Genomic DNA, 25043 nt, shown 5'->3' with positions numbered 1-25043 from the left:
CATTCATCCATGGCACCACAAACATATGAAGAGGCTTAAAAGTCCTTTTTTTAATGCTGCATGTGAAAACTAAATAGTATGCTAAATGCACGACTGAATTTCACATTTTATTATAAGTGATAGCCACGGAGGTGGCAGGGATGGACAAAGCAGCTTCACTTCTCCACATTTCTTCATTAGTATGCCATTTTTTAAAAGAAGTGTCCTTATGAAAGTTCACCAGCATTTTAGTGCAAGTGTCTCCTAATATACACACTTTTTCAAACTATTTCCTCCAATATAATGCATTTTTACATGCTATTTTCACTAATGTATGCATTTTTATGCACAGTTTATCACATCTTCTGCAGCAGAGGAGAGTGCTCTTGTGCTTAGGTCCTGCTTGTGGGCTTCTCACGGGCATCTGGTTGGCCACAGAACAGGATGCTGGACTAGATAGGCCACTGGCCTGCTCCAGCATGCTCTTCTTTTGTTCCGTGCACATTCTTTGGTTGGAGAACTGAATCTCAAAATTTGGAAAAGAGTGAATTTTGAAGGATGGCTGTGTTTCAGTTTGCATATTGTTTTGGAAAGTACAGATTATGTATTATTTATTTATTAATTTAATGAATTTTATCCCGCCCTTCTTCCTGAAGGAGCCCAGGATGGTGAACATAAACAAAACAATTTAAAAAGAAAAAGAAAAGCAAACTAAAAATAGTTTTAAAATATGCCAAACACAATTACAATTAAAAACATTCTAAAACACAGTAAAAATATTCTAAAACACAGTTTAAAAAATTCTTTCATCAGTGATCTGGTTGCCAGGAACAGTCCCCTTCAGCCATCAAATGCTTGGGTAAGCAGGAATATTTTGACATTCCTCCTGAGAGTCAATAGTGATGGAGAGAGACACACCTCACTAGGGAGGGCATTCCACAGATGGGGAGCCACCACTAAAAAGACCTTGTCATGGGTCAGCACCAGTTGGGCAATGCTCTGTGGTGGCAACACTCACAAGTCCTCGCCAGCTGATCATAGGGTCTGCGATGGTTGATACTGGGGAAGGTGCTCTTTTAGGGCTTTATATGCTAGTACCAACACCTTGAATTGGGCCCAGTAGCTCACTGGCAGCCAGTGCAGTGCTTTTAGGACCCGTAATGTATAGTCCCATTGGGCTGCCCCACTTACTAGCCTAGGAGCTGCATTCTGCACAAGTTGCAGCCTCCAGACTGTCCTTGAGAGCAGCCCCACGTACAGTGCATTACAATAGTACAGATGGAGAAAACCCCAGAGCAGGGACAATTGAGGCCAGGCTATCCTGTAGCTGGCAAATCATTCTAAGATGGGCATAAACACTCCTAGCCACAGAAGCCACTTGGGCTCTAGTGACAAGTTGGAATCCATGAGTATTCCCAGACTATTAACCTGTTCCTTCAGGGGGAGTACAACCCCTCCCAGAACAGGTTCCTGGACACAGGAACCATCCACCCACAGTACTGCTGTCTTATGAGCATTCAGTCTCAGTTTCTTGGCCTCTATTCAACCCATTACTGCCTCCAGACACCTGCCCAACACTTTCACAGCCTCTCCTGATTCAGATGGAATGGAGAGAGAGAGTGCTGTGTGTCATCAGCATACTATTAACACCATGCTCCAAATCTCCAGATAACAGCTCCCAGCGGTTTCATATAGATATTAAATAGCATCAGAGACAGAATGGACCCTGTTGGTGTCAAAAGCTGCTGAGAGATCAAGGAGAACAGGGCTGCATTGCCCCTGTCTCTCTCCTGATAAAAGTCATTAGTCAGGGCCACCAAAGCTATTTCTGTGCCAAAACAGGGCCAGAAACCAGACTGGAATGGATCTAGATAATCTGCTTCCTCCAGGCATGCCTGCAGCTGGCTGCACCATCTTCTTGATCACCTGGCCCAGGAAGGGAATATTAGAGACTGTAGTTTTCTAAAACCTCTGGATCCAGGAAGGACCTCTTCAAGAGGCGTCCCACCACCGCCTCTCTCAAGACAGTAGGCATAACTCCCTCCCTTCATGAGGCATTGACCACTCCCTGGACCCTTCCAAGTAGGTTTGCATTAAAACCCAGATTGAACTGAATTTCTCTCTCATCCCTATGAGGGTGGGGAATCATGATTAGGACATAGGGAGGGGAGCTAACCTTTCTCCCCTGATCCAGACAAAAATTGCTTCCTGAAGCTGGTGTTTGCTCCAGGAGGGAAGCTGTCATTGTTGCCAATGATCCTGTCCTTGAGCAGCTATTGTTTAAAAGGAAAGAAAAAATAAACTAGACACATTGAATGCAATCACACATTTAATGTGTCATCTAGTTTGCTTCCAAGATCCTGCTCTTCCAATCCCATAAGCTGCAGTCCAAACATAATAAGCGAGAGATGGCACAAAAGTGTCTCTCTGGTTCAATATGCCACAAGTGGAGGCATTGTGCTTCTAGTCTGACTCGAGCCCCAGACCCATAATATGATGCCGTCGCTTTGACAAGTGAGCTGATCAGCTGATCTCCTTCCAGGCCCTGTTAAGGATTCTTCTCCTGATGTGCAAGAGTATGATGGACAAAATACAGTATCTGCTGAAAAATTCTGTCAGTCCCTCACATGGCAACCGCATCGGGTATCTCCCTGGAGCAGCCTGTTCGACCATAATTATGAAAAACTGTAAGTGCTGTTCATGTCTAGTACTTTTCATTAGGATGCTGAGATTGGTTCAAAAGGTTACAGAAAGAAACAGGCAACATAGGCTTTCTTGAGAAAGCGACTGAACATATGTTTGCACTACAAATTTAAATTGGTTTGATTGTTTTGTTAGGCTGCCCTTAGGAACGCAGAAAGCTGCCTTATCCCGAGTCAGACCAATAGTCCAGCTAGTTCAGCACTGTCTACACCGACTGGCAGTGTCTCTCCCGGGTTTCAGACAGGGGTCTCTCCCAGCCCTTCCTAGAAATGTGGGGATTGAACAGGGGACTTCTGCATGCAAAGCAGAAGCTTAGCCACTGTTTCGGTCTTCGCTTTCCTGAGAATTGTAAAACAAGATAGTTACAGATTGTTAGCAGAAATTCTCAGTGGCCTCACAAAGGGACTCTGACCCCCATGTTCATTTAATGCAGTGGTTCTTAACCTTTTCCACTGCCAGCACCCCTTGGATTTCCAAAATATGCTCTCGTACCCCCTGAAAAAATACCGTTCATTTTTAATTTTAATTTAATTTTAATGTGCATTTTAGCCCAACTTAGCTAAGATAAATGAATTTTTAAAATCTCTTGAACAACACCTTGCACCCCTAGAAAAAGTGTCTCGTACCCCTGGGGGTGCATGCACCCCGGATTAAGAACCACTGATTTAATGTGTATCATCTGAATGTGTATTTTGTTTTGTTTTATGATTTTTAAAAACTGAATTGCTGCTAGCCATCTTGCAAAGACCCATTGCTGGCCAGAAAGTACGCACTAGAAATATTTTAATAAATAAATAGTTTGCATCCTTCCTTATGGTTACTGCTATCATTTCTTCTCTTTCCAATGTTCAAGTGGTGAGTGTCATCGCTTATGTAGCTAAAATGACACCACCCATGCACAAGAGGAAGGTATCTGCAGGCCAGGGGAAGCTCCAAGATTTGCAGAAGTACAAAAATCTTTAAGGGAAGCCCCCCCCAAGAGCCTAATGAGGACTGAGCATGCTCAGTCAGAATGCTGAGTGACTGTTGGGGGTGGTGGAGGAAATAGAATGGAGTGGCTGAATTCCTGAACAGCAACTTTCCACGCTGCAATTTTTGTTTGCAGACCCCACCTGTACACAGCTCTGAATGCAGTAAGCCCTCTTGAGATGTTGCTCCCCAGCAAATGATATATAGAGACAAATGGGTTCTGAACCTGCAGGCATTCAGCATGGAGGCTGAATTGCCTTTCTGGTTTGCCTCTGTATATCATGTGTGGGGAGCAACATCTGGGGAGGGCTAGTGCCTTCCTGCTTCCTTGTGCACTTCTCAGAAGCATCTGTGGGAAACAGGATGTTGGACTAAACACACCTCTCATGTGATCCAGCAGTGCTAATCTTAGTTTGTTTGAAAATAAACATTTTTCATCTAAAAATGTTTGAGGGCTTGAGCTCTATTTTGTAGTATTGTGCAAATCACAGAAAATCATCACCCAGAGGTTTATTGGAGTTATAAAAATGAAGTACAATATTATCACTCTGATGCTCTTGCATCCTGTTAGAAATCAAATGGCTGTCAATGCAGCTATGGTTAAGCATAGTTTACAGTTTCATTGCTTCACACATATTATAGTCCTATTTTTTTGAACATTTTATTTCTTGGAAATCTACTGTATTTCAAAGTCATTCATATCCATTTCTTGATTTTCTGTTTTCTAGCTTTATCTTCTTTTTAGGAATCCCACAATATGAATATCTTAGGAGGGATATGAGACTGGGGTGGGGTGGGGGGTCAACAAATGCAAAGGAGAAGTAATTAATATTGTCTGTCCATACTGTTTCTTTGTTGTCCAAAGCCAAAAATATCTCCTCTTGCATAAGCAGGGTAATATTGGGATTATCAAATATTTACTGTCCAACATAGAAGAAACATTTAAAAATAAAGCCTAATTTTCACAAATGTTTATCTGTTTGAAACTTGATATCCTCTTTATTGTGTGCTTTACAAATCCAGAAGTGATTGGAAGTTATTTATGAGCAAGTTCTTTTCTCTTCTGTAGATCAAAATCTTGTGAAGAAAGTGATGGGTCTCAAAAGGGACCCTTTGCTCTTTATTCACCATCTTGAGAGACTATAAAGTTAAGATAAATCTTTTGCAGAAGTCTATACATCAAGCCCCTTCTAACCTCTATTGGCCAAATGAAAGGATGAATCCTGAAGAGCTGCCTTTTATTTGCTGTGAAGAAAGAGGGTTTCCACAGTACCATATGACAAGGGATCATTGTTCAGTCCTTCTTTAATGAACAAAATGACTCTATATAATGGAGACTTGAAGTCTTGTGCTGCAGCTTTGGAATGATATATTTCTTACACAAACAGAGAGCCATGATTGTCTTAGATAGCTAATTCATTACTTCTTTCTAGAAGATCTTTGAGACCTCTGCCCTGTATAGGAAAGCAGAATATAAGTGAAGTAAATTCATTATCTGTCACATATTTGATATTAATACACTTTTAAATACTGTGTGATAATAGCACTCCTCATGGTGAATCTGTAAATGTCAATAAGAGTGTGTGTGTTTCCCCCCCCAAAATCCACAGTTGGGCAATACTTTCATTAGGACTAACCAAAACGCCACAGAATAGGATATAAGCTTTTGTTCTCCAGAGTTCTTCATCAGGCTGGATGCTGGGGTGGGATGGGGAGTAGGAAACTAATAAACAAAGAACAAAAGTGAGCTTGATGTTATTGCCATAAGTCTGTGTCTAGATTAGGGAATCATGGGAGAATCTATCCATTTTGGTTTCTCTCATTTTCTCTTTTCCAGTCATAAGTTCACTTTTCCACATTTCTACATCAGTTTGTAATTTTTTAGGAAAAAGGTCCTCACAAAAATGCATCAGCGTTTTAGTGTGAATTTCTCCTAATATATACATTTTTGTATGCAGTTTTGTCTAATATATTATTATTTATTCATTTAAAAGTATAATGCTGGTTTTCCATATAAATATGCTCAAAGCAGCTCACAACAAAACAAAAATGCAATTACTACATCAATAACAATCAAATACGAAATCATTGCAAAACGTAACGATCCAACAAATAACTCGGTTGGATTACACAAACATTCTAATATTTCAAGTCACTGTGAGACAAGCCATCAATTGATTAAAACATATCAGTTAATAACAAACATAATAAACATTCCAATACAGAAATGCAAGAAAACAGTTTTGTCACCCCAGCAGCCTCTGCTGACTGCTGTCGCTGTCGTCGTTGCTGTCGCTGCCAGGAAAACAACGGTGCTAAGAGGGTACTGCAGGAACATCCTGCTCCTGAACTTAATTTAACCTGGAGTCCATGTTGAGGTGGATATGAACAATGAAATGTTTTCCTCGTCAGTCTTCAGAGTATCTTCCTTGAGGGGACCAATACACTTATTACTGAGCAGGTGGCAAAATATGTGGATGTTGTCTGTCTCTTAGACCTGTGGTTGTTAGTTCTTAGCTGGCTTTTCTTTTTTTCCCCACAAATGGTTGTAAAAAGCTGTGATTTTGTATTTTGTCTTTCTGGTCAATTGATTGTTATGAACATCTGAATGAGTATTTTACAATGGGGGTTATATGAGAAAATTGGGTAGTCTTTCTCAGTGGTGACTAGGGATGGAAACATATGTCAATTTCAGTTCTCTCAGTTTCTCACTTTCCAATCTTCAATTCAGTTCTGCAGTAATTTGTGAAAATTCTCCAGCATTTTAGTGTGAATATCTGCCACTAATCACGTTTTGCAAGCAATTTTTCCTGATATAATGTATTTTTGTATGTTATTTTTAAGAAATGCATTTTTGTGTGTTATTTTCAGTTACATATTCATGTTATATACATTTCCTCCTAATTTTTATAAACATTGGTTGGCTGGAGAACTGCATCGCAAAATTTGGATAGGTGCGAATTTTGAAGGCTGGCTGCGTTTGGGTTCTCTTATTGTTTCAGAATCTGATAAATTCTGCTTTAAATGTGGACTTAATTGAATTTCTGTGGCTCTGGTGCCTATTGGGACTGGTAGGGCAGAGGGCAGGAAGGACAACAGTAGGTGGAACCGAAGCCAATGACAGGCAGAGACAACTAATACTAGTTCTGTCCTCCTCCTCCTCCCTCTTTCTCCGCACTGTCTCATAGAGGCATTGTGAGCACCAGTGCCCCCTTCTACTTTCTCTCCCTTGAACTATACTTGAGATGCTTAGGTATCTCCATCTATTTCCTCTATGGCACTGAAAGACAGTTGAAAAATGATTGCCTCAAATGTACATATTTATATTTAAAAGGCGTGAGTAATTTGTTACTGGGGTATCCAGTTTTTATCTGGGTGATGCGATTTGCTTGCCAGTGCTGAACTATTACTCCACTCACAGGTATCTTTTGTTTCCTGTTTTTTTCCAGCCCAGATGTGGGATATTACATTGTTACAAACAAAGGATTTAATTTTTCAACAGCAGACGATGCTTTTGTCTGTCAGAAGAAAAACCATTTCCAGATAACAGTCTACATTCAAGTGGTGGGACATCCAAAATTTGTCAAAACCCATTTGGGGTTGAAGCCAGCAGAAGCATTTTACTTGAAGGTTTTTGGTATTAAGGCAAGTGTTTCTTTTTTGCTTTCCCTTCTGTTCTCCTAATTGACTTACTTCAAATTATTACTATAGTCAGCATGGATTTTTTGCATTCCGTAATGTTAAATTGAAAATACTCCCCCATGCCATTCTGATCCTTCACATAAACTCATTTCAAAACACAACCTTACAAAATGTATAGTCTTATAACTTATACAACTCAGAAATGCTTGCTTAACAACCCTCTAAATTTTCATGGTGATACACAAAACAGTCAGAGAGAATTGAGAGTTCAAAGTGTAAAAAGAGAGAAAAAACCAGACCCCTTTTGGACTTTTTTCTGTCTCATAATCTGTTGAAATTAATTAAAAATCAGCCATGTTCACAGAGTACCTGTAATCCTATTACTCACCTTGTCCCATACTCTGACCTTCATCTTCTGCAGTTAAAAAGTTAAAAAAAATGCCTGGCTGATTTTTAATTAATTTAAGAAATTTTGGCTTGAACTCAATTATCATCAGGCATGCTCAGTAAGAACCAACTGTCAGTGTTCTAAAAGCCAGACTCACAGATGCTTGGCTTGGCTAATCGGGGCCACACCCACACCAGACCTTTATTTCACTTGAGACAGTCATGGCTTCCCCCAAAGAATCCTGGGAAGTGTAGTTAATGAAGGGGGCTGAGAAGAGACTCTTATTTCCCTGACATAGCTCCAGTGGCCAGAGTGGTTCAACAGTCAGCTGCTCTGATTGAAGCTCTGTTAGTGGAACAGGACACCTCCTAGCAACTCTCAGCACCCTTCAATAACTGCACTTCCCAGGATTCTTTGGGAGAAGCCATGACAGCCTAAAGTGAAAAAACAGTCTGGTGTGGATGTGGCCAGGGACAGCTTTGGTTTAAATTTGGGTGGGAGGCTACATGTGGCTGCTGTAGAATAAAAAGGTGGGGGAAACCCTGAAAAATAATGATACTGTTCACAATGTTTTCCTTTTGGAAAGGAAGTGCCCACCCAACCAATCTCCTCCCCTCCCCTCCCCCTCCCCTTCCACATGTTACCAAATTCTTCCAAGCTACACAAGAAGTGGATTGGACTGTGAAAGACCAACCCAAATTGTTTGCATTTTGACAAATTTGTAGGTCAGTACAATATCTCAGAGACAAGGTCAGGCCCCCTCTCCCCTGCTGCATTTACTATAGCTGCCCAATTTCCCTGCTTTTGAAAGTTTGATAGAAATATTTGTTGGCCATAGGTACATTCTTAAACCGCAAGGTTTTTTGCCTATTAGTGAATATATCTATGCCACCTTTTAGGTCTGGGAGCCTCAGGTCCAGGGACCATGCAGTCACCCAGGTCCTTGGGATTCTCCCTAGGCCAGACCCCTTCCCAGCATCGCCTCTCCCCAGCCACCTCTCTTCCCAGTCTTGATTTGCAACCTCCTTGAGTGTTCTTAGAGAGCCAGTGTGACGTAGTGGTTAGAGTGTTGGACTACAACCTGGGAGACCATCCCCACACAGCCATGAAGCTCACTGGGTGACCTTGGGCCAGTCACTGCCTCTCAGCCTCAGAGGAAGACAATGGTAAACCCCCTCTGAGTACCGCTTATCATGAAAACCCTATTCATAGGGTCACCATAAGTCGGGATTGACTTGAGGGCAATCCATTTCCATTTTGAGTGTTCTTGCCTGGCTGGAATGTGTTCTTGAACTGTGATAATGCTTCTTGCTTGTCTGGATGGAAGATAGAGAGGTGTGTAGACACTATCAGTGGTAAAATTTACATTCATTGCTTCACTTACTTTTGCCTCTGGCCCCATCCACCACTGGTATGTGCCCCGTGGTAGATTGTTCAGAAGGGAACACAGCCCTCGCAACCTTTTGCAGAGTGGAAAAGGTTCCCCACCTCTATTTTAGGACCAAGTCCTCATAAAGCAGCATAAACATAAAAGTACAATATTCCGTTCCAATAAAATGCATATTATCACCTCAGTAATTATGGTTGCCCCCTTATTAGCGAGCTGAGAAATGGTCAACAGGACTATCTTCTATTTCCACAGCACTATAACTGCTTAGCTATTGTTTTAACTCCCACTCATCACAAGGAATAGGACAAAAAAAAGGATGTAAGCAAAATAAACCCAAAATGTCACCAATAGTCAAGCTGTGTCTTGTGCTATAGGGGATGTTGCTGTCCCTTCCCCTTCCTTAGCCTTTTCTTCTGAAATTATAAGCTCAAATGACTTATTTACTTACTAACTACGCTTCTATACCCCCAATAACGGAAGTTCTCTGAGATCTATTGAAACCAATGAATCTACTCTGATTATAGACCCATCTGCGCTATACATTTAAAGCAGAATTGCCAGAATGGTTTAACAATCAACCCCTCATTCCAGGGAACTCTGGAAATTGCAGCTCTGTGAGGGGAACGGGTCTCCTAACAACTCTCTTCACCCTTAACAAACTACAGTTCCCAGGATTCTTTGGGAAGCCATGAATGTTTAAAGTGGTATGATAGTGCTGTAAATGTATAGTGCAGATGGGGCCTGTGACTAACATGGGATGTCACCCATGAAATCTGAAACAGCACAATATTAAGCCAGAATAATCTGGAGCAAACTCTCAACCTCAATTCTGGGGGAAGACAAATATAACATATATCTGGGCCTTGCACCACTTGGAGGCTGACTTTGCAAAACGTATAGGCAACATATCAGGCTTATCTCTTCCGCAGTCTACTCTCTCCTTGGCATCTCCATATCCTGGTTCAGCTGAGGAAATTTCACAACAGTCCATCAAGCTGAGAGCTTTGGGTGCTTCATTTATTTTCCCAGCCAGAGAAGGAGAGTGTCATGGAAGGTATGAGGTCACACAGTCAGGATGCTAAACAAGAACTTTTAAACATGAACAGAACAGTAATGGGAAGCTCCTGATTCGATCACGAAACAGCTAAGTTCAGTGCCACCTAGTGACTAAGATATTTAATGACACTATCCACACTGAAAAGGTGAAAGAGAGGCTGGCTTCAATGAGCATTCTATTTGTTAGAATGTTTATCTGTCAGTTCCTTTCCAAAAGTGGTCTTGAAGTGAGGTTGAAGGTAAAACACTCTGATCTCTCTTTTATATTATGTCTTGTCTTCCTATGATCTTGGGCGGACCCAGTGTGATGTAATAGCTAGAATGTTTAGCTTGAATGTGGGGAACCTAGGTTCACATCTGCTCACCTATGAAGCTCTCTGGCTGACTATGGACCAATCAGTCAGCCTAACCAACTTTACTGGGTGGTTGTGAACTTTTCGCAAGGCGAGTGGGATTCAAATGTAAAAAATACATTGTAGTCTTTGAGTTCACACATAGATCAAAACCTCATGACTGTATTTCTAGAAAAGATCTCTTATCTAGAAAATGATAAGCTTATATATTTGAGTCCCCAATAATGGATGGAAACCCAATTTGCTCTAATATTATCAGGCCAACTCTCTTTTCACCACTCTTTTTAAAGGGAAGTGCCATGTCTCGGTCACATATTTTCAAGTAGAAGATACCAGGTTTCATTCGTGGCATATCCAGGTAAGCCTGGGAAAACCTGCCTGAGACCCTGGAGAACTTTGATCAACTGAGGTGGCTTCCTAATAGTCCATCCAAAAGCATAAGCTGATGTCAGATAAGCTTACTGTTCATGAATCTTCTTGTACTTAAAAAAGATGTCATAAACTTCTTTTGCTCATTATTCCATATATAGATGGAAGCTCCCAATCAAGTCATCATCGCTGAGCAATCACAATCTGATCGAAGCAAAAAACCTTTCTATCCTGTTAAGTAAGTAACCCTCTCCCCCCACCAGAAACACCAACAAGCCACAGTGTCCTTGGCTAGTATGTATATGTGTACATTCAATTATTTATTGGACATATTGCACTTTTCCTTTTAGAAATATCATAGTCGCTCCTGTTGATCTCCAGTCTAGGAACTTCACCATTCGTGCACACATCCCAGCTTAGTCATTGTAACAGGGTGCTTCCATGTGGCAATTTATTGTGGACTAAGTGCTACTCGTGCATGGCAGGTTTTTGCAGTATCCTCACATGACATTGTCCTCAACAAAATGCGATCCCATGTTTTATCCTCCCCATTTAATCTGGACTTTGTGTGTATGTGTGTAATTTTTACTTAACAAAAATGTATGTGCTGCTTGATTGTAACAAAACCTCTAAGCCAGTGTTTCTCATCTGATACGGCATGCCCCCCTCCAAGGGGTGGGATGTATTTCCAAAAAACCCAACAATATAAGTAAGATTTGAATAAAAATTTTAAAAAATTATAAGTACTTTGATTCATTTTTATTATTAAGCCCAAAATTTAATTTATCATTAAAAGTTACAATATTTTAATCCTCTTGAAAATTAAATAAAATTATTAGGGGAGCCAACTTTAGAGGGATATGTGTGTGGGATTTTCATGTTAGCTAAAAGTGCACATGGCTTGAAAAAGGTTGAGAAACACTGCTCTAAATGATTTACAAGAAATATTAAAATTATCAATAAATCAGTGAAAAACAAGTAATTAAAGCATCTAAAAGACTGTTAAAATTGGCAGTAAATTAAAAAGAGAAAACACATTAACAACTACATATCTGGATAGGCTTGCCTAAACAGAATATATTTTCTGCCTCAGGCATTCTAACTGTTCCTTTCCCACTAAACTGCTTCAGCTGTACACTGCTGTGCAATAAAATAGGTAAAGAACCAGAAAAGCTTCTTGTACTTAGTACTGTGGAACAGACAGAATTCAAATATTCTTAAATTTAACTTCTTCAGGTCCTACATGCTTGCATTTGCAAATAATCCATGGTGTTGGCAGTACTGCTTTTAGGATTTAGGGTGCAAGTGTGTGTACTGATGAACTCAACCCTTTTACAACCTCTTGTGTGTGGATATATTGAGATCCTGCATGAGTAATCTGGAAGCCAAATTAGATGTGACACCATTTCATGCTATTCACAAATGTGCAAGTGGTTGTTAAAAAGTGAATAGCAGGGATGTCCCCCTCTCCCAATCCAGATTTGGACTTCAATGGGAACAGGACTCCCTGTCAAGGTCCCGATCAGATCCCCCCGCACCTGCTGTTTAATTGAAGAAGTCATTCACACAATTGCTAATCATGTGAATGCTGTAATGTCTAATTTGGCTCCAAAACTCTGTTGCAGTTGCTGCCTCTTGAACAGCTTCAGTGCTGTTGCCATGTTTCTCTGCCCATGTCATTGTGATAAGGCCTGGTTACACTTCCACTATGTAGCCTGGAATGAGATACACATCTTTTGCCCAGGGGTATTTAGAATGAGGGAGGCGTTGTTTGGGTGACAGAAAGTAGAAGGGAAGGAATCCAGAACTGCGATATATAGGGCCATTTGAACGTAAGAAGATTAGGAACACATTTGTCACAAAGGAGTTTTCACAAGTTGCCTTGACAATTATTTATTGATAACCTGGCATTATTCTTGCAGTACATCTTCTCACAAATGTAAATGAGTGAACGCTTGAGAGACAGAAATTTATGGCTGACTTCCGGGAAGGGTGACTTAGCCTGTGCCTGCTTTTGAGACGGGCTCCTGCCTCAAAAGAAGCTTATTCAGATATATCAGTCAGTTTTTTCTTTTTTTTTTGACTGATTAAACTTCTCCCGGGTAGGGAGAAACGAAGAGATTAACCTCAAAGCCTATTTTTGTTGGGACGACCAGATCTCATTAATTTATGGGACGAGGTCCAGCCGACGAAGGTGGGACGGATTTTCAACAGCAAGCTCTATCTGTTAAAGCGAACGTTCATCTTATCTTCTAAGAGAGAACGCACTAACAGGCAAGCACCCTTCTTTCTATATTTTTCTTTTACTTGACTTAAATTGTTGCTGTTTAAAAGAGATTTGCCAGATTGATCGGTTTTTGACATCTCACTGGGGAGCCGTAACTTCTCTCTGCTACGCACTAATTAATAGCTTATCTCTGTTTTTGTTGCAAAAAGCTGTCCTGGATTTGCATTCTAAAGATACACACAGAAGAGGGATTTCTATTCCAGATTTTTATTTTGAAAAATATTATACTGTTTTGAGACTACTCTCTTTTTGGTCTATTTTATTTTGACGAATCTGTTTCTTGACGATTGCCATTAATTGCTTCGATCCTGGGAACTGCATTTTGTTTACTTAACTATTGGAGAGATAAGGCTGTCTGCTCTGTTTATACTGTGATGTCACCAAGTTTGGAGTATTAACCCAATTGTTGCTGAAATAAGAAGTGGTTTTCCTATATTTTTCTTTTAAAATGGCAATTAAGAAAGTGGCTGAGAATCTGGAAATAACTATGTTTCAGAGAATAATGAATGAGATTGAGATAACGAAAATTGAATTGAGTAAAATGAAGCAGGAGATTAAAGATATAAGGGTCCCTGTGAGAGAGGTGACCCTGGAAGGGGTCCCTGTGAGAGAGGAGACCCCGGAGATTGGAATAGGGGTCCCTGTGAGAGAGGAGACCCTGGAGACTGGAATAGGGGTCCCTGTGAGAGAGGAGATCCCGGAGATTGGAACAAACGTGGAACAGGAACAAGATTTGGAGTCTATGGACTTTAGAAATAAAATCTATTGTTTGGAACTCAATGTTATCTCTGAAGAAATTAATGAAGACTCTAGAGATAAAGTTATCAATGGCATGGATTATCTTCTGGACTGGAATGATGTGATGGAGCCCAATATAGAGAAAATCTATGGAATTAACTGCAGCCATGTGACAATGGAAAAACTTTTAAGAGATGACCCAGTGTATTTTGAAAAAAAGAACAGAGATATGATTTTACAGCAGTATTTCAGCAACTTATTCAGAATGGATGGCAAGAAAATATTTGGGATAGAGGTAATTCCCATCAGACTCTTATTATATGACTATGGCTTTGACAGCAAGATTATTATGGAATACTGATAATGGAAGATTGGATATTGAAATTACTGGACTTAACAAGACTACTGAAGATGGAAGATGGAAAATGGAACTAATAGAGATAATAGAACAATGGCTACTGAAATTACTGAACCTAACAGATTCTGATGTGATGGATTAATTGAAATGTTTATTTTGACTATGGTTATGACAATAAGATTATCATAATTAGTAATGAGATGGATTAATCGATATGCTTATCTGGAAAAAAAAAATTGATAGATATATTTCTTAAAGAATTGAAACCTCTCTTTGACTTTTTGTGGAAAGAATAAAGTAATGTTTATGAGATTTGATGATTAAGTAAGATAACTACTGGAGGAAAGTGATTTTATAATATGACTTAAGAGACAGGATTGCTATATATTATAGACTTATAACTGATTTGATCTTTGACAAATGGGAAGTCAATATTTTACTCTTTATTTTTTATTTTTGTTTTTTTTTTTTTCTTCTTTTCTTTTTTTCTTTTTGTTTAACTATTTTTGATTTTGTTTTTTGTCTTTGAATGTTTTATGATTTTGTCTTGTATGTTTTATGAAAATCTGAATAAAAATTATTGAAAAAAAAAAAAAGAGAGACAGAAATTTATTTATTTAATTATTTGTTTTATTTCATTTCATTTATAAACCGCCCATAGCCAATGGCTCCCTGGGCGGTGTACAACATACAAATTGGGATGGGGGGAGCAAAGTGGAGAGCCAAGTCACCTCTTATTACTGTCAGCTCAAATCAGGGGTTACTTACCTTGAAGTAGGGAAAAGGTTCAGTTACAAGTAGTGAACTATAGTCTGTGCACCATATGGATTCTGAACACTTATCTCAGTTCAGGTCAACCTAATAGGCACCTTGTGGATAATTTGACAAGAGCTGATAGTTCAGCTAAAATCTGTCTGCTTTCCCCTTTTGTGTTACAGAGTCAATCTGCCAGCTGACCAGGTCACCACAGTAACCCTGGCAAGATTACACTTTAGTGAAACAACGGCCAATAATATGAGGAAGAAAGGAAAACCTAATCCTGATCAAAGGTATTGTGTTTAACAGCAAGTGTTTCACACATTATATCCAGTCCTTACATTTTCAGGCTCTTTCCTCTTCATCTCCCTTGTCATCTCCCCTCCTCTTCCTCTGTTCTAAGAAATTTAATCTACCCTTACCCTGCTTATTGAGAAACAGTGTGGTGTAGTGGTTAAGGTGCTGGACTATGACTGAGAGACCAGGGTTTGAATCCCCACAGAGCCATGAAGCTCACTGGGTGACCTTGGGCCAGTCACTGCTTCTAAGCCTCAGAGGGAGGCAATGGTAAACCCCTCTGAATACTGCTTCCCATGAAAACTCTATTCGTAGGGTCGCCATAAGTCAGAATCAACTTGAAGGCAGTACGTTTACATTTACACTGCTTATGAAAATCTGGGGGGGGGGAGTGTATGTGTAACAACCCTCTAATAATCTCTCACTTCTGCTATGTCACTGGTAGTGGCAACAAGTAACTCCTTTTCTGTTTGCACAGGCAGGGATTGGCGCAGTCCTCATATAGGATGCAGATAGGGATGGATGGATTTGTCAGTTTTGGTTTCTCTCACTCTCTCATTTTCCAGTCTTCAGTTCTCCATACTTCTACATCAGCTTGCTTTTTTTAAAAGCATGAAAATTCATCAGCATTTTAGCATACTTTTCTCCTAATCTACACAATTTTGTAAGCACATTTTCTTAATATAATGCATTTTTTGCATGTTATGTTCACCAATATATGCATTTTAATGCATACTTTACCCTAATCTATGCATTTTTGTACACATTATTTGGCTGGAGAACTGTATCCCAAAATGCGGAGAAGTGTGAATTTTGAAGGAAAGCTGTGTTTCAATTTGCCTATTCTTTCGGAAAGTGCAAACTAGATATGTTCTTGTTAAAATTTGCACTGAATTTCTCTCCCGTCCCTATTTGCAGGTACTGGATTTTCAAACTCAACGTGCCTTGCACTCAAAAATCCTTTCTCAGGCTTCTGGCTATATCACTTCTACATTTTGTACTGCACCTAGTCCCATTGCTAGTACAAATTAAATATTGGGCAGTAGCCATCAACATATCTAGAAACCTTTTGAGCTGAATCTGAATGTTGCCAGGAGTGAATGAAGCAAAATTCATATTAAATACATATGGGGAGAGTCCGGTTTTAAAAAATGAGGAGAAATGGAGTTCCTTTTGTAGCTATGTCTGTGATTTTTATGTTTGAAATGATTGTCTAACTTTTAAAACAATTCAATTTAGATACTTCATGTTAGTGGCTGGATTATATGCTGTCAGTCAAGGCCAGTCTTATTTGGTGACTGCTCATGTCTCGGAAAGGATCATTGTCAGGGTAGGTCCAACTAGCTTCTATTACCTCAAGTTTTTTAAAAAAATTCTAGAACATGAGTTGATGGCATCTTGGAAGCGCTCTGTACTCCCAACACACTTTATCTGTGAAACAGTATCGTTAGGACTCTTTGAGATTCTGGTATTCAAAATGTTTCAGAAAAAGTTTCTCCGATGCTCTTGATAAATATAAGTGCCTTACCATTTTCATTTCAAAGGAAGCCTACTTTCCCCTTTAAATGAATAACAACAGAAGACATGCCTGGCACAGGGATAATGCCAACATGGTGGTCTAAGAGCAGGCTGCAGGCTGATTTTCCCTATGAGTCCGGCCATCACAGTGGGGTATTAGCTCCACCTATCGTGCGAAGGCAAGAATGTCTTTGAAGTCAAGACTAGGGGCGTCAGGCCCCTCCCACTCTCCAGTTCATTCTTGCCTTCGTACGAACAAGATTGAGATACTATAGCGTAGCATTTAGCTAAGTTTTTTCGTGATTTGTCTGTTTATTTGTTCTGACTGGGTGCGAACCTAGTGTTACTTGTGTGTCTCCCCAGTCCATCCTTTCCCTGTTTTTCTGTTTAACTTCATTTAAGTTTATTTCTACTTCTTTTGAGGGTTCCCTCAGAGACCGCGGCTGCGGTTCTCCAAGTTTTTTGTGTTTAGCCTTCCATTTACTTTAATTTCCTTTGCTTGTCTGAGGGTCCCCACAGAGACCGCGGCTGCAGTTCTCTACCTTTTTTGGCTGTTTTGGAGCCTTTCATTTACTTTTATTTCCCTTGCTTGTCTGAGGGTCCCCACAGAGACCGCGGCTGCGGTTCTCTACCTTTTTTGGCTGTTTTTGAGCCTTTCATTTACTTTTATTTCCCTTGCTTGTCTGAGGGTCCCCACAGAGACCGCGGCTGCGGTTCTCTACCTTTTTTGGCTGTTTTTGAGCCTTTCCCTCCCTGGCTTTGCCATCCATCGGATCAAGCCGCGCTCTGTGGAGTTTTTGAAGGGACCGCGGCTGCGGTTCTCTTCCAGGCGGGAGCTTGCGGCTGCGGCTCCCTGCCCTTTTCAGCCTGCCGCCTTAATTCAGCCTGCCGGGGTTCTGCCTCTCCGGAGCCTCTATCTCCGTGATTTTAATTTTCGCCGTGGAGAGCTCTGTAGCCGGCGGCGGCAGCGGCTTGCCTTCCTGCTCCTCTCGGCAGTCTCCTTCTTGGGGTTTTTTAGAGCCGCAAGCGCAGCTATCGCCCCGCGGCTCCCCCAGCGAGACTGTGCTGGGCTACCCTTCCCCCAGTTCGTTATCAGACGGCTGCCATTGCTCCGTCTATCTCCGCCATTTTTAGATCATTTTTCCCGCCCTTTCTTTTCCGGGCGCCATTTTTGTGGGATTCAAATTTCCCGCCTTTTTTGTTAACCCCTTTATTAACCAACGAATACCTTCTCTGCAAGCTATCTGTATGTGTGTTGTCTGTGTGTTGTAGACAGACTTACACAGGGCTTCCTCACACACAAATTTACTGTGACTGTATCATCAAGGCTGGAGTTTTAATACAGTGGCTGCCTTGTACTAAAGTCGAATGATATTCAGTACCATCAAGGCTGGAGCTTTAATATCAGTGGCTGACTTGTACTAAATCTGACTTGTACTAAATCTGAATTATATTCAGTATCATCAAGGCTGGAGCTTTAATATCAGTGGCTGATTTGTACTAAATCTGAATTATATTCAGTATTATCAAGGCTGGAGCTTTAATATCAGTGGCTGACTTGTACTAAATCTGAATTATATTCAGTATTATCAAGGCTGGAGCTTTAATATCAGTGGCTGACTTGTACTGAATCTGAACTATATTCAGTATTATCAAGGCTGGAGCTGACTTATACTAAATCTGAATTATATTCAGTATTATCAAGGCTGGAGCTTTAATATCAGTGGCTGACTTGTACTAAATTTGAATTATATTCAGTATCATCAAGGCTGGAGCTTTAATATCAGCGCCTGACTTGTACTAAATCTGAATTATATTCAGTATTATCAAGGCTGGAGCTTTAATATCAGTGCCTGACTTGTACTAAATCTGAATTATATTCAGTATTATCAAGGCTGGAGCTTTAATATCAGTGGCTGACTTGTACTAAATCTGAATTATATTCAGTACATCCTGCCCCCTCTGTGGCCGTGTACCACGCCTGAAATCCAGCCTACAGCACTAATCTGAACTATATTTTGTACATCCTGCCCCCTCTGTGGCCGTGTACCAAGCCTAAAATACAGCCTATATTATACAGCCTATATTATCCTAACGCTGATACCACAGTGCATCCTGCCCCCTCTGTGGCCGTGCACTTAGCCATCTGCCAGTGTATCCTACCCCCTCCGTGGTCATACACTGTGCCAGTTCGGATCTTTACATCCTGCCCCCTCCGTGGCCGTGTACTGCACCCAAGTTAATATAAGATGGCAGAACAGCCAGGCACGTCGCAATCAGCCAATATGATGCCAGATCAGCCAGGCATGTCACAAACAGCCCAGCCGCAACAATCTAAGGCGACTAAGTCTAAGCATGTTAAAGCAATGGCTAAGACAAAACATCTTTCAAGCCATAGCAAACCAAAGCGGCCACGCTATGCCTCTGTGCCAACCCCCACTACTACCACAGCAACTCAGGCACACATAAGCGATATACTTCATTCCCCTGCTGCTTCCTCTGACGAGGAAGGTTTTGCTGGCTTCTCCACTCAGCCTTCGCCTAACCAGCCTCCCTCCGTTTTACCGTCCCAAACATCTGCTCCAATAGCCACTCAGGCACAAATATCTACCACAACTGGGCTGCTGCCGTCCCCTGATTTCCTCTTCCAACTTCAAGCCATGCTGGCATTTTTCACCCAAATGCAGTCACCACCACAAGCTTCTGCCATACCCCAACTCAACATGGACCAACGTGCGTGTCATGAAGCTCATCCTTCCTGTTCACCTAACCCCTTTGATGTAGCCAGAGGCAGAGTTTTTGACGAAGCCTCGTATGCGGAGGAGTCATCCTTCACTGACCACGTTGAAGGAGATGACTGGAGTGACTATTCAGATCATGAGGAGGATACATCGTATCGCTTGTTTAATGCTTCAGACTATCAGCCCCTGGCACGCAGGGTAGTTAATACCCTTGGTCTCCAGACTGCGCCTTCAACTTCCTCCACCCCAGCCATCAAAGGGGCCAAGGTTCTCAAATCCCCTGCACCTACTGAACATTACATCCCGGTGCCGGACCCGATTGCCAAATTGGCCTCTAAAGAATGGGCTCACCCATTCCATTCTCGACGCTTCAAGGACCTGGCTGATAGGTTTTACGCCCTAGCTTCGGACTTTGCCACCAAGTTAGACGTCCCTGGCATAGATGAACCAATCGCTCGCCTAGTTTCACGTTCTCTCTTGCCCAGGGAAGGGGATTCCCAACTAAAGGACACTACTGAGCGACGAATACACTTCGCCCTCCGCAAAAATCACGAGGCCACTGCCCTTTCCACGCGTGCCTCCGCTTCAGCCTCCATTTTCTCCAGAGCAGCTATGATGTGGCTAGATAATCTTCTAGAGGACACTAGCCCTGATCCTGTCGCCCTCAGAAGGTCACTGGTAAAGTTGCGTAAGACAGCAGCTTTTGTGGCCGATGCCACCTTGGATACCACTCAATTGGGGGCACGAGCCATGACGGCTCAGATAGTCGCTCGACGGACCCTCTGGCTTCGCCACTGGCAAGCTGATTCAGCGGCCAGAATGAATCTGTCCAGGGCTCCTTACTCCAGATCGTTACTCTTCGGCGAGGAAGCTCTAGAGGCACTGCTGGTTGATCCCAAGGATGCCCACAAACCGGTTCTGGCCACTGTCCAGAACATCGACCACAGGCCTTTCAGGCGATCTCCTTCCTTCCGTACTAACCAGCCCTTTCGAGGAACGCGGCCAGGAGGACGAGGCCGCAACTTCAGATCCTATGACCCCAATTCATTCAGGGGCTCCTGGAACTGACGCTTCCAGGGCAGAGACCTATGGCTGGCTTGTCAACTTCGACAAAAGCCATCTCCAACCAACTCAATGCCTACTACATCTAGGGGCAATGTTGGACACCCTGCAGGCAATGGTATTCCTGGCTCCAGATCGCATCACTGCCATCACAAGCATCGCAAGGTCCCTGATGCACCAAACATTAGCTTTGTTTGTTTGTTTGTTTGTTCGTCATGCTTCTAGCCAGGGCGCTCGGAATGTTTATTTCTACAATCCATATTGTGCCATGGGCTCGAGCCCACACTCGGCATCTTCAATGGACTCTACTGCCCTTTCAACAGGACATTGCCAGCTCCAACCATCGCAAAGTTCGCTTGACCCCCGCGCTGCACCTATCATTCTGCTGGTGGACGAGGTCCCAACGCCTCTCCAAGGCCACGCCGTTCAGAGAACCACACAGAACTGTTGTAACCACAGATGCCAGCCTCATCGGCTGGGGAGCCCACTGCAACTCCCAGTACGTTCAGGGGGTTTGGTCCACCACAGAGCAGACTCAAAGCATCAACTGGCTGGAGCTAAAGGCTGTACATTTAGCTCTACTTCATTTTCAGTCTCTGTTCCCTTTGGACCATGTCCTCATTCGAACAGACAGCACGTGTGTAAAATCACATTTGAACAGACAGGGGGGCACCAGGTCTCGTCCTCTGCAGGACCTAGCCTCCCTCACCTTTGTCTAGGCAGAACATCATCTACAATCCCTGAAAGGAGAACATCTCAGAGGGATTTGGAATGTGACAGCAGACTGGCTCAGCAGACAACAGGTTTTTCCGGGGGAATGGAAACTTCACCCAGCCATTTTCCATCATTTTCAGAGTCGGTTCTGCGAATGCTCAATCGACATGTTTGCCTCCAGTCGCAATTGCCAGCTTCCCAGGTACTTTGCCCGATACCTGGATTCAACAGCGGAAGCAATGGATGCTCTGACAATACCGTGGCCAGACTGTCTCTTGTATGCTTTTCCTCCAATACCATTGTTAGCCAAAACCTTGAGGAAGGCGCGAACCGAGAGGGCACAGCTGGTTCTGATAGCACCATTTTGGCCACGTGGTTCTCACATCTTCTGGCAATGTCAATGATGGAGCCTTGGACACTTCCAGTCAGGCCAGACCTCCTATCCCAGGGTCCAGTATGGCACCAGGACCCTACTTGGCTCAATCTAACAGTGTGGCGTTTGAACGGGGACATTTGAGGTCAGCTGGACTGTCTGACGCTGTGATTGATATTATTTTGGCCTCGAGAAGACCATCTACCACTCGTATTTATCAACATACCTGGGTGGCTTTCTCCAAGTGGTGTCAGTCCCACCACCATGATCCATCCCAGGCCACTGTGCATCAGGTGCTGCATTTTCTCCATAGTGGCTTTAAGATGGGACTTCGACCCAACACTCTACGTCGACATGCGTCCACTCTGTCGTCCATTCTCTCAGTGTCCTCTCCTGGAGCTCCTATTTCCTCACATCCGTTCATCAAACGTTTTTTGAGGGGAGTCGCCCTACGCTCTCCGGCTGTTGTCCATCGGTTTCCCTCATGGAGTTTGCCGAAAGTTTTGCAGGCTTTGCAACGCCCTCCGTTTGAACCCATCAGGACTGTGCCCCTACGTATGCTGTCCTTCAAGGTCTTGTTTCTGATCACAATCACATCTGCCAGACGAGTTTCGGAGTTGGGCGCATTGTCTTCTGCTCGACACCTCTGCGTCTTCCATAAGGACTCTGTTGTGCTGAAGACTGATCCTTCCTTCCGTCCCAAGGTTGATTCGGTTTTTCATTGCAACCAGGACATTGTTTTGCCTTCCTTTTGCCCGAATCCTACCCATCCTCTCGAGAAGGCTTGGCATTCGTTAGATGTCCGGACGGCTCTCAAGACCTACCTGTCTAGGACCCAAGAGATTCGACGAACAGAGTCTCTGTTTGTATCCTTTCATCCAAGGTCTATGGGACATAAAGTATCCAATTCTACCTTATCCCGTTGGTTAAGGGCATGTATTACTTTAGCATATGAGTCTCTGAAGCTGTCAGTTCCAGCTAGTATAACTGCTCATTCTACCAGGTCAGCTGCCACTTCGGCTGCTTTTGCCACTAATGCTCCTGTTGCCGATATTTGTAGGGCTGCAGTCTGGTCTACCCCACACTCGTTTATAAGGCATTATAAAATTGATCGCTATGCCTCTGCTGACGCTTCTTTTGGCAGACGAGTGTTGCAACAGGTTCTTAATGACGATTAACACGTGGGTGGTCCCTCCCTGTATGGGCTGCTCTGGTACATCCCGCTGTGATGGCCGGACTCATAGGGAAAATGGACCATTGGTCTCACCTGAAGGGTGATTTTCCTATGAGTACGGACATCACGACCCTCCCAGTTGGAGGATGACTATATATTTTCTAATGTGTTATATATTACTGTTACGCTATTATATTTAAATGTAAGAGTGAAGTCAAGACTTCTAGTTCTGTTATACCGCTATGTTGGAGTCATGTTACTATGCATGGTACTATTGTGTTATTTTCCTGCTGCCAGGCCTGTTTGCCTTGTTCTTGTATTTTTAGATATTTCTCCTTAGACTCGCTGCGAATGAACTGGAGAGTGGGAGGGGCCTGACGCCCCTAGTCTTGACTTCAAAGACATTCTTGCCTTCGCACGATAGGTGGAGCTAATACCCCGCTGTGATGTCCGTACTCATAGGAAAATCACCCTTCAGGTGAGACCAATGGTCCAACTGCTCACCTTGCCAAGGATGGCACAGGAAAGGGAGAATGGGGCATAAACATCTGGGGAGTGGGGAGGTGCAGCAAGGGAGCAGGAAGGGGTAGTGGGGGCTGGGAGATCAGCAATGGCAGGTGTTGTGAAGGAGTGGGGATTGTGTTCTGTGTGAGGAGCTCACACTGCGCAGCTTGACTGAGGTTGGAGGTCCCCTTTAGGGACCATTGGAGCCAGATGCAGACTGGGTGCTGCTCACTGACCAAGGATAAACGAGTGTTGAATAAGGTAAAGGCAGCCCTTCTGGTTATTGTTACAGAGCTGACCCACAAGCCCAGATTCAACAAAAGGGACCAGGAATGTAGTTTTGAAACTCTGAGTGTCAGAGAAAACAATGTGTGTGTGTTCACTGAGTGCAAGTGCACATGTGTGAACCTGGATTTTTTTTTTTTAAAAAAAAGATCTTTCAGGTATCATGTCAATCCTCCTGCTTTTGACTGTGCTTCCTGGTGGCATGTAGCATGGCCTTGCATTATAAACAAGGGACTTACAACATAGTTTTCCATGCAGTGTGCCCAAGAGCAGCAATTATGTTTGCCAAAAAATCCTGTAATGTGTAACAAACACAATACTACAGGCTGCAATGTGGATCTGGCCCTTGGAACAATCATGGTGGTTGTTAGGATACAAATAGGATCATCCATGTGTTCTACTTTGAGCCCCTTGAAAGTGTCAGATACAAATGTAATTAAAAATTGAAATGCTGTGACTGTCATGTAAATAAAGCCCTGTTTAGGCATTTTTACTTAGTATCTATGGAGGGGCACAGGACCACCATTGCCAGCCCAGCCCCTTCTACCCTTGTCCTTCCTCTGTGGAGTGGGATGGTCTAAAGGGGTATTCTAAGTGCACTTAACTGAGCAGGCTTTCAATCCCCTCAGATGTTTGTCATCATCATCACATTTATATCCCACCAAGGATCTCAAGGTGGCGTACAAACATTGTTCTCCCCTTCCTGATTCTGTCCTTATAACAACCCTGTGAGGTAGGTTAAGCTGAGAGACAGTGTCTGGCCCAAGGTTACCCAGTGAGCTTCATGGCCAAGAAGGGATTTGAACGCTGCTCCTTGTCCAACATTCTAACCACTACACCACACTGGCTCACACTCAATGCGGGAAGGTCAGGAGTGGAGGGGCCAAGGATAGCATGCAGAGCCCTGCACCCTTCCATGGTTACAAATGAAAAATGCCTGAAGTGGGCTAAGAAATAAGATCTTGTGCATCTAGAATGCCTGCTTAACCTGGTATGTGTAGCAAAGACCTGTAAGGGAGTGCCTGTGATCAGCTTTAACCTACAATATTGGCAAAGTTTAGAAATCTACTCATTGAGTTGTGGTTAACAGGCTTCATGCTCTAATTGTGAGATGCTTGGCTCTGTGTACTACAGATGGCAGAACCCAGGTGAAAAGCAAGCTAGCTTTTCCTAATAAATTTAATAAAATAAAATAAATAAATAAAAATAATAAATGCCTAGTTTCTGTGTTACAGTTTTGCTTTGATACAAATTGGAATGCTTGAACTCCATGCTGATTATTCTGTCTTTTAAAATAAAAGTTAATAAATTAATAAAATCTTAGCATTTGCACCATTATGTTTTGTAAACCTGCCTGTATTATGCATTCTCATTCCTGGGCTGTAAG

General features: G+C 42.5%; 1 protein-coding gene across 1 annotated transcript in view; it reads left to right on the top strand.

The window, feature by feature from the left end:
* MYRFL (myelin regulatory factor like) overlaps positions 1 to 25043 on the top strand; it is a 72269-nt gene that overhangs the window by 11145 nt on the left and 36081 nt on the right. The window contains exons 6-10 of the mRNA XM_061582740.1: positions 2522 to 2666; positions 7101 to 7296; positions 11011 to 11087; positions 15171 to 15281; positions 16525 to 16615. Coding sequence (XP_061438724.1) covers positions 2522 to 2666; positions 7101 to 7296; positions 11011 to 11087; positions 15171 to 15281; positions 16525 to 16615 — 620 coding nt within the window. The remainder of the gene's footprint in view (positions 1 to 2521; positions 2667 to 7100; positions 7297 to 11010; positions 11088 to 15170; positions 15282 to 16524; positions 16616 to 25043) is intronic.

Source organism: Rhineura floridana, chromosome 8 (assembly GCF_030035675.1).
Source record: "Rhineura floridana isolate rRhiFlo1 chromosome 8, rRhiFlo1.hap2, whole genome shotgun sequence".
NCBI lineage: Eukaryota > Metazoa > Chordata > Lepidosauria > Squamata > Rhineuridae > Rhineura > Rhineura floridana.
This window is presented reverse-complemented; position numbering and strand designations above follow the sequence as displayed.